Source organism: Solenopsis invicta, chromosome 6, assembly GCF_016802725.1.
Source record: "Solenopsis invicta isolate M01_SB chromosome 6, UNIL_Sinv_3.0, whole genome shotgun sequence".
In the NCBI taxonomy this organism is placed as follows: Eukaryota; Metazoa; Arthropoda; class Insecta; order Hymenoptera; family Formicidae; genus Solenopsis; species Solenopsis invicta.
The window spans coordinates 7,370,943-7,388,425 of record NC_052669.1 but is presented as its reverse complement, the minus strand read 5'-3'; the positions used below and the strand labels follow the sequence as shown (position 1 = coordinate 7,388,425).

Sequence of the window (17,483 nt, the reverse complement as noted above, 5' to 3'; positions counted from 1 at the left end):
GTCGGCCACGATGTGGCCATTTTGTGTTCATAGAGACGGGACCATCTTTGATCGAGGGCCGTGATCTCGTTAGTAGAGCAACTCTATTAGAACAAATCAAGACGGGAGATTTTTTCACGCCCGTGCGCAATCAGTACGATATTATCCGCGATTTGCGACGTGTAAATGTACAGATTGCCCCGCAACAACTGCATATGTGCAACACTTTAACGTCCAGTATTCTGGAGATTGCAATTAAAATTGAAAAAATTCAATTGAATTGAAAATTTCAGTTATAAATTATTAATACTGGCCAATAGTATCGCGCGAAACTTGTGCTTTTAACTTTATGTTTACACGCAATATCGATTCGTTGTTCATTTTAATATTTACAATATTGACTTTTATTACAGTTGATTTTTTTCTTTTAGCTTTTATATGTAAATGTGCGCGCGCTATAATAATCAGCTGATAATATCAAGTTAAGCACAGTTACGTGTTATTTGAGCCTCTCTTTTATTAAAAAGCTTAAAGAATTTATTAATTTCTCTAGCTGAAAACAATTATTAAATTTAATGTTTAATCTAAATTTAAAAAGTGTAATTTATCTTCATTTTGTAACCGGTATATGGAAATAGTGAATTTATTATCATTATTCGACTATTGAACCTTCACTTTTACAGAAAAGCGGAATTATACTATTTTAATAATTCAAGAAAAAAATGCTACATTCTCCGCGATAATTTAATTTAATTTTCTTGATGTTTGAAAATCGTAATTTATGATTTTTTCAAGTCACAGAATTTCGTTCTTTTAACAGAGACATAGGCTTTTGATCAAAAATGCTAATAAAAATATTAAATTAATTTATGTAAGTACTTTCTCGATCGAAATTTTTTTCTTCAAAATATTAAATTTAATACAGTTTACAGTAATATTGCACTTTATATAATAGCACGATAATAGCTTATCGTAATTAATTAGAAATTTTATCGAAAATTCTATCGAAATTAATTAGAAATATGAGGAACAGGATATTTGGCGCGCATTTATATATAATATATTATATTACGTTAACTATATCGACAGCGGTGTTTGACTGACACACGACTCTAGTTCCGGTTGCGTTACGACGCGTTGTTGTATACACAGTCTTGTTAACATTGGCGCAGCGAGACTCGAGTCCGGTAGGCAGTGACACGGCTCTGTGTGTTACGTTATTCTCTCTCGAGATGCAAGCGAGACAAATATTAGGAGAAAACGCGAATATTTCCCATTAATACTTAAACGACTATTAATTCGCGTGATTATTTGAACTTCGTGATTAACGATTTTTAAGTGAAGACGCAACGGGTTTTCGTCGAAACAGATATTTTACGCGATCTATCATTTCCAAGATGGAAATCGAGAATTATAAATTATTGCCTGTAATATCTAGGCGATACAAATATGTATTCTCGAACAACTCGGATATATGTTTCAATTGAAATTTTTTGTCTCGTCTTTATTATTTTTGGATCGAGAGCGCGTAGTAATGCACTCGATGTAAAGTGATACGCCGTTTATTAATGATTCATTTGCGAAGGATCGAATTTATTCGGCGCGCATGTATTATTTCGCAGTGATAGTAATTCGTTTGGCACGAGTGGTTTACGTCACTTCTTTTTTTAATAAATATATGATAGAGATTGCTGTGCATACGCGTGACTCTATTTACGTTCGCGCGACGAGGCCGAGCCGACAGGTAACGGTGCGAGTGCATTACTTCTCGAGACGCGACAAGTACTAGGAATAAGCGCGATTATTCTTTATGAATAATTATCAGTCTTTATTGATCATGTCGTGTATTATAACGCGCGACTACACGAGTAAAGTTGGTAATGTCACATTTTTCTATCGTTAATCAGTATGAATCGTACGTATCGATTCAAAGAACGAATCAAATCAAATCGAGCAGCATTGCGACGCGTTTAATTAGTCATAGTTGAACTTGCATTTTAATATTTTCCATTAGCGTAGCATAATTTTACCTATGTGTCGATAAAATTTTATAAAATTTGTTTCATTGCTAATTGATGAGAAAATGGAGCAAATCGTAGCTTTAGCGTTTTTCAGATCACGTTTTTTTTTCGTATTATTTTTTGTATTATACATTTTTTCGTATTATACAACGATGCCACAAAAACTTTATGCGCGGAAAGAATAAATTTTATTGCATCTAAAAATTTAGGTAGATACACAGATCAGAAAATAATTTTATGCTGAACTATCAAAATTATTATGCAAGACGTTCAGGCGTAACGATGCTGTTGCAAAAAAATTTTGACATTCTAATAATCAGCTTAAACGTCCGATATAAAATTTTTAATGGTTCAATAATTATTTTCAGATCTGTATTTCAGCGAAATTGTTCTTTCTGTCGCGTAAAGTCGTCTGCGATCCGCACGATCGTCGCATTGTAATAATTAATATGCGCGCGATCACGATTAGTCGCGTTTTTGCGAATAAATGATGCGAGTGCTATAAAGAAATCTGAGGAGAAGGTATCCGACGACAGCGGAGCGACCTTGGGAATTTATTTACTTTATACTTGAAATGATCATTCTCAATTGTATATATTCATTTTATGTGCGCGACAATTATTTCTGGAAATGTCAGTTACTTTAGCGTCACTATAATTTGGATATATTTATACTTTGCTGTTCAACGTAGTGTAGCGATGCAGTTTACAACTCTGCTGCTGCGCGTCCGCCGTGTCGATGATATTTTATGATTTATTCATTCATTTATTTTTTTTTTGTATGATTTTACGAATTAATTTAGCCAGTTATTTGCAATTTAAAAATGCGGCCGATAATTGACAATGTACGAGCTCCTCTCTTTTCCTCCGGGCGGCGATAAAATCCGAAGGCCGTTTTGCGCTCGGTGCGCAATTCTTTTCTCCCGCCCTCCGGTCGTTCCTTCTTTTTTTTTTCCTTCGCCGCCCGCCGTCTTTCCTTGGGCTTTTTTAGCAGTGACGAGGCCGCGAGACTCGCCGGCAGACAACCTTCGGTACGATACTTCGGCTGTTCGTTCGGCTCCAGCGCGGCCCGCGGAATCCGCTAAGAGATATTCACTGGCTTGCTCATCTCCTCCTTCTCTCTTGTTCGAAAGAAAGAGCACATTCTCCCGCGCTTCGACTCGCTCGCTCGCTCGCTCGCTCGCGCGAACGTTATTTTCTCGAGACGAGAACGCTTTGTCTCCCGATAAGGAAGGCACCAGAAATTCTTGATTCCCTTTCTCCGTTCGCGTCTGACTCATAGCTGCTTTCGGAGCTTTCGGTTTCTCGAACGATGAGAAGAACACAAACAACGCAAAAGTCCAAAGGATGTATAAAAGACATCGAAAGTATCTCTGAGAACTCCTAGAGATTTTTGTTTCGCTCGAGAATAATTTTCCCGCGATAATCGTGTTCAGAGATACGAAACAGTTACATGATTTTTCATCCCCTTCGTGGCCATTTCATTCCCAGGCGCGAAAAAAAAATTTATATATGAAAGACGTATGCGTGCGATCGATGGGAATTAATATGCGTCGCTAGTCACCCCGCGACTCGTTCTTCATCGCCACCTCCTGTTATTAATCCACTTCCAGGAGTCGCGCGCTGATAATTCGCGCGTAACACGCGTACGTGAAAATCAGTCGCTGACGAACGAGGCGAGAATGAAGGAGAGAGAGAGAGAGAGAAAGATGAAAAAAAAGCGAATCTACCTAACGTTACCGAGGGTTGACGACGGAGCACCCTCCGTGTTGTGCCAATAGGAGGCCCAGAATCGACCCCGAACGCGTTCGACTACACGAGTGGAAAAAAAAGGAGCGTGAAGGGGCGTCGGTACAATGGGGGTACAAATCCCACCCTATCGAGAACGCCACGGGAATGATTTCATTAGTGTCCGCGCTGGTGATCGAACACGGAGAGAAAAAAAATAGAGACGGAAAGAGTCACGGAGGCGGGGTCGAAAAAATTAGTGCCTCGGGGTGGAGAGAGAAGGTAAGATCGGGGCGCGCGATCGGAAAATTGAAATTAGTCGCGAAGTAGTCGAAAAAGTAATTCAAATTAACGTGAAAATCGCGACGAGTGTAGAGACAATTTAAGAGCGATTAAAGTGACATTTTTTTTTTTTTTCGTTGTATACAGAAAGATTAAATGAAAAAAGTCGCGAGATGATAACAAAATCTCGTAAGAGTGAACCCAGACTTTCGTGAGCGGTTATGTCGCGAAAGAGCGTCCCACTTTTCTATTTTAATGCCGCAAAAGGGACAAAGAGTGAAAAGTCTCCTTCTGGAGATTCGCCAGCCGGCGATGTTTACCGACGAAAAAGAGAGAGCGAGAAAGAAAGAGGCCGGTACCGGGAATCCGAAATGGGAGAGGTATTTCAGAGAGGAGCGTGTGTGGTGAGCGAACCTTGCTTAATTAGAGGAGCGTTCCGAAATTAAGAAGCAGCAATTAGCCGCGATCGACAGCCGCGAAAGCGTTCGTGCTGCGCTCTTCGGTGATACATCATCGTACATCTCCATGACTGTTGCTATTACGACTGTCGCGGCATGAGGCACTAATGAATTGCACACTCATGATCGTGACGTAGGAAAAGAAAAAAAAAGGAACGAGAGCCGGATTATAATCATTTCACAGTCTTCGCGACGCGATATCGATCAGGCGGCGATACTCCGTCCGCATTCTGCAATGTACAATTTCTACACGTTCCGTTTAATTAAATAAATCAAAAAGGTGACGTGTATCAGACGCACGAAAAATGCGAAAGCGCCGTCATAACGCTATCATAATTTCGCGCATTGCCGGGGAAAACTGCGTAATTGAGGGGCGAGGATGTGCGCGTATGTGTGTGAATGGTGTGTGTACGTGTGTAAGATGCGTGCGTGTCTCGCGCGAATGGATCATGATAATGAAAATCGGAGACCACAATTTTACAGATGCGACGGATGCACATGTAAACGCGCCGCGCGAAACGAGAGTTGAAATTACAGTCGAAAGGAATTCCCATAGGCTTTCCCATATATTGACCCGATCATTTTACCTTTAATCGTTGCCATGGGTACTTCGAACACTGCGACAAAGAGACCAGCATGAAATGGAGATCAATTTGAATTAATGTGATACCATTAAATCGTCAGTCATAGGTTTAGATTTTCAGGAGTGTTGTTCATATCAATCGTGTGTGCACGCTCTCGCGGAAGAAATTAAAAAAAAAATCACCGCGTAAATACCGCGAGCACGGTAATTAATTAGCGCTCCGTGTTGGCGAAAATACGGCGCGATAAGCGGATAAAACCACCTCCATCCCACGCGCAAACAGATTTACATTTATCGCAGGCGATTAATCCGTACGCGACCAGCGAGAATCGCGCGTGTAAAAAAAAAATTTAGCGTTAAATGTGATACAATCACCGCGCGGTTTTTAGTACAGCGAGGGTAGAAGGGGAGAGGGGGGGGGAGGAGGGAATGAATCTCCTCGTGGCGGGAGAAAATAAATCTAATGGCTAACGAGTTTTTACCGAGCCGCGCGCCGGGGCAATTAAGAAAGAGGGGTGGAGGAGGGTCCGGAGAAGACGGAGGGAGGATGACAGGAAGGCCCCGGAGGTGAGTCGGAAGAAGAAGGTCGGAAGATACGCGAGGAAGGTCCGCGAGGCGGTAGAAAAGGGGTGGAGGGGTTGTATCGTGTTGCACGACATTCAACCCTTCGTACCGCTAAACTACGAATAAATATGAAAGCTGCGCGCCACGTGAAAGTAACTAACAGCCGCGAAAAGGAAGAGGTCAGGGCTGGCCAAATTCGCGAGAACGTTGGCGTTCGTAAACTCACACTCTCGTCTCTACGGTCCGAATTCGCGTCAGCTGTCGAGATCGCTCGGACGCGGATCTCCCGAGGTAAAAGTCTCCCGGCAAAGATAAAAGGGAGAGAAAGCTCGCGCTCTCGCGGAAATGTATTACGGAGGTTGAAGGATTTTGTATCCTGCGATCGCGAGAGAGAAGAAATTTCGACGTGGAGAGAGAAAGAGAGAGAAGAGACGAACTTCTCTCGCGTGTGGTTCGACGACGCGAAATTTAGGAGCGTGGGCGTGTTATTAACCGGAAACATATCGTTGCGATGATCCGCTCCTGTTCCGAGCCGAAGAGCGGGAAGAGGGTAACAGTTAATAGGATACACCGAGAGAGAAGAAGAACGAGGAAGAGGAGGAGGAGGAGGAGGAGAAGAAGGAGGTGGTGTGTAGGAACCATAGACGAGTTTCCATGCCCGGGCTACCGATCGTTCTCTATAATACATTTACGCTCCGGCCTATTATAATATTGTACTCCGGGTGTATTGTCTTTCTTAGCGGGATAATGTTTCGCCGACACGCCAGGCCTCGACCTGGAGCGTAACTCTTTCATTTCCCCTTACTCTCCACCATACTTCCGTGAGCCGTTCCTCTTTCTTCGTTGTCTCGCTTTCTCTGCGTCTCGAGCTATCTCGTGTTCCGGTTGCTTTTCCTTTCTTTCTCTCTCTCTCTTTCTTTCTTTCTGTTTCTCTTGCCGTTTTTTTTTTTATTTTTTTTAACAACGATCCATTAGCTATCGGGGTAGCAGCCCGGCGCGAAGGAAACGGGCGGCTAGGCGGTCTGAAATAGCGAAAACAATTTCAAGAAATCTGCCCCGGCGAAAATTCGATTAGCCGCGGAAGATGGGCTCGAGCTCTCCATTTGTTTCGTTTCGTTTTATTTCCAGCGGGCGTACTCTGTTTCTGTCGCGCGCTCGCGCTCGCACCGGCGGCTTTTAATTACTTCGCTGCTGCGCTCTCTCGCCGTAAGATCTTCTCCTCTCCCTCCTTCTCCGTTCTTCTGCCTGTCTTCTCCCATTTCTTCTCCTTGCTTCCCGTGGTTTTTCTTCCTCGTTTAACGCGAGCTACGTGCATCCTGATGTTTTTTGCCGATAAGCCTGGACAACGCCGCCCGTTCTCGCGGCACCGCAGCTTGATACGTTGCCGCATATTTCGTATTAGTATTTAATCTGACGCATTGATCTCGCGCGCATATAAGCCAGCTATTCAGGAATAGTTTCGCACACAGGGTGAGCCCTACCATTGAGAAACTCATCAAGGCCGGCCGTTGTACGTGAAAGAAAGGGAAAAAAGAAACAAGAAAAAAAAACGAAGGATCAAATAACTCGACTGCAAAAAATATTCTCATTAGTGCGAGGATTATCGCACGGCGCGTAAAAAAAAACCGGTGGCGTAATGGGGTCGTCATTATTCGCGTCAGTTCATTCTTTCGTAACTGCGCATTTTTAGAAGGAAGAAAAAAAACTTGGTAGGCTTTACGAGGCGGGGGCCGTCGACATGATTTCACGGGTGATTTATCGGGGGATCGTGCGGGGGACGGTAACGGGATAATCTGGAGGCTTTAGCCGTGGATTAGGTTTCAATTAGAGAAGCCCGATGAGCCGGGCGTGAAAAGAACGATATTTATTGCCGGGGCGTCCGACGTGTGAACGGATTAAGCTCGCGTTAAGCACCTGGACGCGCCGCACCTGATTCCGCGACTCGCGAAAACCGAACGTTTCGAAAGACGACGGTGATCTATATATTGCACGTTTCATCACGTTCTAGTATTTATATCCCTCGGCTTTCTCGATAAAACGTCACGTTTTACGATTGTGACGAATGCATTAGCGGAGAAATTGTTTACGCAAATTATTAATGTAATTGACAATCGATGTAATTAAAAAAAATGAAAATAAAAAGTACGAACGAAAGTTTTCTCGAGGCGAGAAGAAAGGAGGATGGGAAGAAGATGAAGGAGAGGAACGAAGAAGAGGGATAAGAGAGCGCCTTGCGTATAGGCCGACAGATGCCTTCCCACGTTTTTTCGTTGAGACATGTGCCCGGCGCGGAAGGCGAAAGGGTTGAGAAATTCAGTTGCCGGGTGGGGCGGCGGCGGCAAAAAACTGCCCCACGATACAAGATTCCGCCGGTAATCGCTGCGAGCCGCGATTCCACGCGAGCGAGGGGTGAATTCGATTAACGGGCACGGGGGTCATGGTCTTTTTCTCAGATCAGACCGCGTTTTTTTTTTAAACCTCTGTTTCTCTAATAACCGGTCGGTGCCACGCACCCCTGGCCACCGTGAAGCTCCTGCGTGTGTAAACAACGATTGTTCATTCACGGCGACTCGTATGAGAAAATCCTCCGGTGTATGTCGCTTGTAATGCACTGCATGTCAAAGAGCTTTTCGCCCCTCGTGACATCTTTGTTCGTTTCCGTCGAGGACGTCATGAAATTATTCTCTGTGATCAGTTTCTTCAAAGTTCCGTCCTGTCATCTCTGTTAAGAGGATTACTGTAATTTTTATGAATTCGAGCGACGGTCTTTTCCTTTCGACCTCCTCGAATCGATTGATCGTGTGTAAGGTCGGTTCCGTGATGATAAGCGCCGTATGAGAATTTGGTGGCAAAAGCAAGCCCAAGCACCCCGCGAAAGATCCCAGAGGAACTATCCAAAGCTCTCGATATAGTGTTATTTTTAGATAGAATAGATACACTAGCTATCTACAAAAGTGGGAAAGACTATGAACCATGGTACGATTATTTAGGTTGGGACGTGCTTGGATTCTGAATTCTCTATTCGCAAGCTTGATGTCTGCCGGTATGCGTTTAAGCCCGACACGTCCGCCGGCATCTCCAGCGACGACGACTGTTTTAACTTGCTTGAGACTTGCATCGATTATATAGGGAGCCCTCGAAACGGAACAAAGGAAACGGCGGACAAAGAGCGTTTAAACGGGAATCCATCTGTACAAGTATCGAGGCAAGCGTGAACCCACCACCACCATATGCGTGCGTAACGCGAGAGAGTAACGAGAACGTGTCGCGGCGAGAAAGAGTTAATATAAGATTTCGGTCGTTAGAGCGATTAAAGCGGAAGTATAGATGTACGCGCGATTGCACCGAAATCGATCGAACATTACTTTTTTCTTTTTTTTTAATTACCGATCCTTTTGGTTAATTACCGGCACCGCGTATCAGCGAATTTGCGACGAGTTGGACGTCGGATTTGGTACATACATGACTGACCTTCGACGTGTGGGTACGGAGGCTGGACTCCGTGGCGAAACCCTTGCCGCAGATGTTGCAGTGGAACGGCCGGTTCTTCGCCCGCTCCACCTGAGCGTCGTGATTCCTCAGGTGTTGCTGCAAATTCGACAGTTGGATGAAGGCCCGCCCGCAGTCCGGTAAATGGCACTTGTACGGTCGTTCACCTGCGATCAGATACCGTAAGGCGTATTAGAATTTCGTGCGGCTGTGCACGAGCGTACGTAAATTGTGTTACGGTGGAACACGTAACGGCCCCGTACACGCTCGATCGGGAAATTCGCACCGGTCATGCCATGCGATTTTCTTAGAGATCGTTCGAAATTCGAAATTTTATCTTCCATCGAAAGGTGAATTAACTGTCCCGGCCGTATCCATAAATTATTATTTCTTTTTTTTCTACTATTTTTATATTTACTAGAAATATTTTGAAAAATTTTCAAACTTAACTCTTACAACGAATACATAAATTTTCACCTTTCGATGGATTACCGCATTTGCATCTATTTATAGTGGTCGCGGTGCTTTCCTATTATTCGTAATCATGCGTAAAGTGTTCATGTACCTAAGTCGTTTATACCGTTTACTTTTGATTGGCGTGTAAAAGTAGGTATCATCCGTTTAACGTATCGTACATTCAATATTAACTTTGTCCTCGCGGTATGGCGCGACGAAGATTGATGAAGAGATTGAAACGTCATTAATGACTCGTTTGTCAGCTCGCCAAGTATGTCTCTCACTCCTCGGCTCGCTCTTAAAAGGTACGAGGCTATGTGGAAAAACGCGCTTAGGAAGTGAATTGGCTGGTCAGTGACTCTCGGCTTTTTTTTTACGGGCATGCAACAGGTTTCTACATCTACATCGAAGAGTAGGTGGGAAGAAAAATGCCGCATTTTTCTTCGTGCCGGGCAGAAAGGCGCGGACGGCGCCGGTTACTGCGCAAATTGGAGGCAGCTAACGCGTAAATATTTTCCATGCAAATGCGCGATGTTATTTATTGCACGGTCTCGAGAAAATTTCTGTTTGCTTCAAAATACGAATATTTAAAGTCCCCCTCCCCTCCCCCGCCCACCGTCCCTATCCGCGTAATAATGATAAAGTAACGTAGCCCCTCGATCGTTTAATCGCCTCGATCGATCGGCATTCGAGAGGCAGACTTCAGCTGCCGTTGCGTTTTTATTGCGTTTTTTCTCCTCTCCACGGCTCGCCGTTCGTCTCGAGTGGACTCGATTCTAATTCCCACAAGCGATTGGCTCAATTTAACTTTTATTAATATCGACATTCTTCCCCAATCCTTTTTACCCCGGGCACTTGTTCCTTCTACTCTCTCGCTCTGCCCCCTTTACCTCTCCTTCTTTCTCTCTCTTTTTCTCTCGCGCCCACCTCTTCCTCTTACTCTCAGTCGTTCTACGGGATTCATCTTTTATTCAGTCGCGTGATTCATCGGAGAATTTCATCGTGTTCGATTTAATAAAAATAACTCGAGCGAGCAAAATTAGATTCTGCAATCTTTTATCGCGTGCTGGCATTTGAAACTTTCGAGCGATTGAAAAAACAAAGCGCGATCAAACACACGAGGTGCAATCTTTTTTTTTTTTTTAAGCGTTTCCTTTTTCGCTGCGAAAGATAATGGAAGAGAGGCCTCCTTGTGGCCGCGATAAAAGTAGCTGGATTTTAGAATCACGGTGTGCCATTGGCGAGTCTGTTATTAAAGGAAGCGATTTCCTGGCTGAAACGAGCGGGCTGTGATCGTTCCTATTTATTTCCCACCTGAAACGAGCGCAATGGGAAGAAGACACCTTTGTATCTGCAAAGGTTTTCACATGATGAGGTGGAACGCGTTGCCGCATTTGCGATAACTTATATTTATGATAAGGATCCTCTTCCGCGTACATTCGTACTCATGCAAATTCTGTTCAATTCAAATTGATGGTCACCTATCATTTCCGAATAATTAACGGGAAAAAAAAGTGTGCTTCGCCGAAGCATTTATAATATATAAATATATATGAGAAACCGCTAGACTTCCTCCTCGACGTTACCGTTGTTACAACCGGTGTATTAATACGCTTTTAATTACAACAGGAAACATACGGTCTCGGCTTTCTTCTTCGAATAACTGTCTTTTTTTTCTTCTTCTTTTACTTTACACAGGCATATCGAAACAAAGTGCTGTTCTTTCACGTGGAGAAAATATTTAATTATGTAATAAGGACACACACACAGTGTCTTATTCACGTGGAAAGAAAAACGTTAGAAAAAAGGCGCTATTGGAATTTTTATAAAGGGACACTTGGCTTTTCCCTCCTCCAACCCGATACCGTATGTTTTCTGTCGTGCTACAATTAAAAACGTATTAATACACCGGTTATAACAACAGTGGCGTCTCGGGAGGGGGAAGCCTAGTGGTTTCTTATTGTCGGCGCTTAATTGCCGGTTGAAACATTTATTTGTAGACCGATGAGCTCGCCCACGTGTACGCTCGCACATACGTAATATTCGCCTTTTTTGTGCGCTTGACGTTACCGGAAGCAGCGACGGTAGGAACGAACGCGTCGAGAAGGGTTACAAAGTGAGCACACCTCTCTCTTTCTCCAGTTCATAAAAGGGAAATAATGACATAGAACAGACGACTCCGGCCGCGGTCATTCGTTTCTACGAAAACATTCAGTTTTCCCGCACTATTATACGATAGACGTTGCGCTGACATAACGCCGAGCATTCTCGCGCGATAATAAAATAAAAATGTATAAATAAAAAGATATTGCGGTAACATGCACGTAGCATTGATATTTCAAGCGTGCAGTCGGCATTCATTTTTTGCTACCTCGTTTATCGCTTAATCAACCGTATCCTTTGCTAAGGTGTTAATTTGTAAATGCGCAATATGATATAAAATATAATTCGAAAGCTGTCTCTCGTTCAATCAATTTTTGTTAATTATTAAGTTTCTGCTAATACATTGAACCAAAGCGAGACAACACGGTTGATGATTAGCGAGGTGAAAGATGAATAATTCTTTCGGTAGCATCCATCAAAACGGAAGCAATAAATTTTTCTTTTTTTTTTTTAATAAAATAGTTGCTCATTTTAATATATAATAGCTTCTCATTTTATATAATAATTCGCGTGGTCTCGGGTTGCGAAGAGTTATGATTAAATTTAAAATCTCGCGTGCGAAACGAAAGGACAAGAGATGGAGCAACGCGGCGGGCGGAGGGGGAGGGGGGAGGGAGGGATTCGCTCGAGGTTGCCTTGTCGAAGGGTCTAGCCCCAACTCTTTGAAACCCCCTTTGTCGACTGCAGGAATTACGAATTATAAAGAACTTTTGATGAATCGGTGCACTTCGGCATTCATCCTCGACATTCGCCATTGGATTTCTCTCAAATTTCACGAACCCCCACGTTATCCCCATATGCAACGAAGCAAAAGCGTTACAATAATATCACATAATGATTACGGGGAGGTATAATTTTAAATTAAATAAGTTACAGTTTGAAAAATGACTGTATTTTTTTTCCCGATATCTCGCGCTTTAACATTTCGAAATATCGTCTGGCTCGGACAGCAATAGGTAAAATATATAATATTTGCTGCCACGTTGCATTTTCGTGCGAGCCATAAATTCTATCCGTCATTTCGGGGCCCGGACAATTTCAATTTTATTCCATTAAAAATCGTGATCATTGTTGCACGAACGAATTTATCGCGCCAGACATTCTACACGAATTTCAACATTTAATTTTGACGTACGGTTACTACCCTCGAGCTCTCCCTCCTCCCTCCCTTTCTCTCTGTTCGCTCGGCTTGCCTGCCTCTCTCTCTCTCTCTCTCTCTTTTTCTCCCTGCCAACACCCTTCTCTCTCTCTCTCTCTCTCTCTCTCTCTCTCTCTCTCTTTCTCTCTCTCCACCTCTAGCGTGGGCGCAAATCATTTTCGGAATATCAAACACCTCTGACAGAACGTCCAATGATTTCCCACCCGTTCGCCCTTTCGCCGCACTAAGCGACCCTTTGACGCCGGCCGCGCCTGCGACTCTTTTCGCGAGATCTCGCGTTCGCCGCCGGCCGGTCGCAGCCGTTCGCGAGATTTCTCGCGCATTTTTTTTTCCGCGACACTGCGATACATCGCGCCGCACCACTCGTCAAAATCACCGGGCACGCGAAAGTAGGTAGAAAACCCGGTAAAAGCTCGCACGTGGTTGGACGTGTGAGCACGAAACAGCCCGTGGAATCGCCACCTCCCTCCTTTCCACCTTTCCACCACCTCGGTCTGACCGCTGGTGTGTGCTCTGATCGTCCCGCACACCCGTGCGTCCCGGGTCTCGCACCGGGTGAATGTTATATGCCGGGTGGATGGCCACCCACCCCCTCGCGCTCGGCCACCCCCTTCGCAGCCCGCGGCCCGGCCCGGCCCGGCACGGCCCTACCGCCCTGCCGCGCGCGCGGCCCACTACACGTCCACGGCAGAAAATTAATGTCCCCTGCAATCCATGTATAATGCATTCGCATTTCGTTCAACGAACAAATGAACGCACTGCTAGAAAATTTACGTCCCATCTCGCTCACGGGCGAGCGTCTTTTCTCTTGTTTCGAGCGTTCTCTCTCTCTCTCTCTCTCTCTCTCTCTCTTTATCTCTCCCTCGTTCAAACTCCACTCTCCACCTTTCCCTCTTTCTCTCCATCTATCCCTCGCATGGGAATTCGCGAGCGGAAACACGCCGGCCCTGACCAACTCGCGACCGCGCTCGCTCGCACGCTCGTTCTCTCTTCCTGTCGCGCGTTTCGCCATCTCCCGCACCCGCCCTCTCTTCCTCTCCCGCCGCTCCCCCTCGTCCCGTACTCCCGGCGTCATCGAAATTCCGGCTGGAAATCATTAAATTGCACGCACTCACACGCACGTGCGTCGTTCGCACTGATGGCCCCTCTCCTGGCGAGCCCCCTTCACCTCTCGACCGTCCCGCTCTTTCGCTCTTGCGACCTTCTATGACACTCGTCGAACTATCCACACGAGTGATACCTCGAATTTTGGCGTGTGGCTCTGGTGAGGGGGCGTCGATTTTGGCGAATACGCACTGTTTCCCCGGGAAAAATTGACGATGACAGCGACGATGGCGCGCGCGAAAGGCGGAGAATGAATTTACGCAATTATCGAGAGCGACGCAATATTTCATGCCCACACTCTATTTTCCAACATTCGCGAGAGATAAAAACGGTTAGGTATCCCTTTGACAGCGGTAAAAGGTGAAGGTTGAAAAGGCGAGCAAAAGCGTTACGGAACGGAACAGAAAGTTGCGAATAGAGATTCAATCGTAAAGAAATGTTTGGAGATATCGACTTGTAGAGATATATACCGCCAAGGTTCGGAAACCGTATCAAACTCCAACTGTACGCCCAGTTACCACATTGTTATCAAGAATCGTGAATGAAACTATTTCACTTATCAGTGCATTTCAGCCGATTTTCGTTTGATCAACGTATCTCTTGAAGTAGCACACTTTGCGTTAAGATATAGATACGACGTTCGAACGATATTAGATCTCTGCTAGTTTAGCTGTCCTCTTTTCTATGTACATATAATAAAATAAATACATAATTACGCTTCAAGGGATATCGGATGGGGGTAACGCGGACAGAGCTTTGTTTTACCTTCGCGACTAACTCGGAATATTAATTAATGACGATTCCAAGAGTTTTGTTGCATAAGAAAAACGCGTAAAGTACGTAACACTTAAATGCTAAACAATAACGTCAGGCGGTTACGTGACGAGAGCGATCTGAACTTTGTACTTTGCGTCTTTCGGGGCCGCGTTATTCAAGCGGCGATTAATGGTGTTGGATTCGTGTGAGTCTAGGTGCAAAGTGGCCGTTAAAAAATTCAAGTTTCTCATGTACGGCGCGGATTGCATTAACCTTGGTTCGACGGGAAAGTATTTTCGGAAAAGGCGGTCTCCAACCCGCCTCGGCTCGTTGCTAATTAAAGCGCGCTTATCCGCGCTGCTCTCGCTAAAGCGAGAGTCGGGAAGCGATTAAACTTCAAATTTAGCCTAAAAGTACGATAGTAATGTGACAGCCTCCATTAATTTTCTTACATGTCCGGGGAATCGTTGGCGCTTTCTTGCGGAGCGGGTCGATGGAGGAAGCGATTGTTCTCGCGACGATATAAAAAGATTTCAGTTGAGCGAGGACGCGCGTCGGACGTATGGCACGTATCTCCCGATGGGGAGGGAAATGACACCGGGATCTCTATCGCGCGTAAATTAAATTTGCCGCGCAAGTTGGTAAATTCCGCGCGCTAGTAAACGCCATTCGCGCCGCAACAAAAATAGAGAATTAATTATTTAGACGAGTTATGGCCGCGCCGCGTTTATTGGTCTACATTAATTACGGTTTCACTAGCCCGGCTAGTGCGAGAGCCGAACAATTGAGTCGTTGTGTTTTGATAATTATTCCCGTGACAGTCATTAATAATCAAGCGTGCTATATAGCCGTATAATTAACTGCTATACCGGAACCGCCTTCTGCTGCGCCCAATTTGCCCCTTCGACACCCCCGAACGAATTCTTTTATTTTTGAAAAATTCCGACGAGATACGTTCTGCCCATCTTAAAGAGATTCGGCTGCACTGTACTACGTACGAAGACTAGAAAATCAAATCTCGAAAGAGAAAAGGAGATTATTGTTAATATGAATTAAAAGTTTATCGAATGAAAGAGAGACGTATAGGCAAGTTTCGGAAATTTATCATGTAAAAGATATATTAGAGGGCGAGAACTCCCTATCAATTATATTCTGAAAATAAGCTGCTAACTTCACAGAGGTGTTAAAATGCGGTAAGCGGTTAAACGACCGTTTCGACCCTTTGATGTTAATTCGTTCGCGAAAACTGTCACCGGGAGGTGTATGCCCATTTCGCTGGGTGGTCAGCGGCGGCGGACAGATGAAATTACTTTCCGCGGGAATCATTATCGGGAGGTACCATCAGATTTATCGAAAGAAGAGCGCGGGAGCATTATCATGGACGCGTCTGGAAATTTATAGGGTCCGGAATTACCATGAAACCGGCGTTAGTGCCACGTTCGGCATAGCGTATATTGCGCTAGGCGAACATGTTACCGGGCACATAGAATTCGAATGAGAGCGAGAGAGTGTGAGAGAACAGGAGAGAATGACGAGAGCGAGCGGAAGAGAGAGAGAGAGAGAAAGAGAATAAGAGAGGTAGAGGGAGAGAATGCATCCCTTTCCCGAGCAATGCAGCCGAGCGTTTCACGCATGCATGGAAATCATTAAAATAAAATGGCCGATAACAAATGACTGTTGCAAAGAGGGGAGCCCTCCCGGTTGGCGGCCATCTTGGTTCACGTGACCGTCATCCGGGCAACCACGGGCACGCCACGCCCCTTTAATGATTTCTACCCCCTGGCGAATGTGCTGTACGTACGTGCGAAATTTCTCTCACGTATGTGTGTGTGTTTGTTCAGGGGTACGTTGGTGTGCGAATGTATCCCCCGCATACGCGGGGTACAGTCATCATCAGTAGTCTAGGCAAAATCACCCTGCAGTACAGCCTCTTCCAAACTCGCAGTCAACGAACGTTCTCGAAAGCGTATATTTCGGGGGTTGAAAGCCCGGGTTTTATGTTATTCGTTGAGAGAAAGCGGCTGTACGGTACTTGTAGCATGATGAATTATGCACTTGAGAAATGTACGATGATCCAGTTGGACATGTTTCTAGCTTGATTGGTTGCCCGGTAGTAGTAGCGTCGCGAAGCTGGAGTTGGGAGTTTACTCGCCGTGTGTCATGCGAACATCATCGTATCGAATGAAACGAATTTGCAGACACCGAAATTAGTAGACAATGATCATGATGTCGATGTCGTTTAGATTTCCATATAAAAGTACGAAAATTTATTCAAAGGATTGCTATTTTTCACATCGCCCGAGATTGAATTCAGCCGATACTGCATGGCTTTCATGATTTTCGTGGTCGCGAAAGTAAGCGATAGAGATCATTGTCGCGTGTCTGGCGGCGCCCGAAATAAGCGAAATTCGAAATAAGCGAGATTACGCCGGGATTCAATTCCGGTCCTAGACAATGCCGGCGTAACGATACGCTTGGGCCATTGCATTTTGCAACTCGTCGTCACCGCCGCCGACGTCGACGTCGACGTCGACGTCGTGCGGGCACGGCGCCCGAAAGTTCAAGGTTCGCGTACACACAGTCAGCCGAGTCGAAGTGAATTTTCGAGTCGATAGCAGAGGCAGGCGGGCGAGCAAGCTCGGGGAATCTAGTCTCAGCCCGGCGGCGGATCATACTCCGTTTGATGATGCGGGTAAGGCACGCGGGCAAGCGTTCGGGAATCGCGGCCGGGCACAGCAAAGG

The 17,483-nt window shown here is 45.1% G+C and overlaps 1 protein-coding gene across 3 annotated transcripts in view; it reads right to left on the bottom strand.

Annotated features, from left to right (window-relative positions):
- Positions 1-17,483, bottom strand: part of LOC105194235 (Krueppel homolog 1) — an 81,595-nt gene that overhangs the window by 18,214 nt on the left and 45,898 nt on the right. The window contains exons 4-5 of one of the 3 annotated variants that reach the window (XM_026136316.2): positions 9,077-9,270; positions 5,055-5,084 (exon numbers count right to left, since the gene is read on the bottom strand). In XM_026136316.2, the coding sequence (XP_025992101.1) occupies positions 5,055-5,084; positions 9,077-9,270 (224 nt within the window). The remainder of the gene's footprint in view (positions 1-5,054; positions 5,085-9,076; positions 9,271-17,483) is intronic. The other 2 variants (XM_026136317.2, XM_011159068.3) reach the window with 2 other exon arrangements.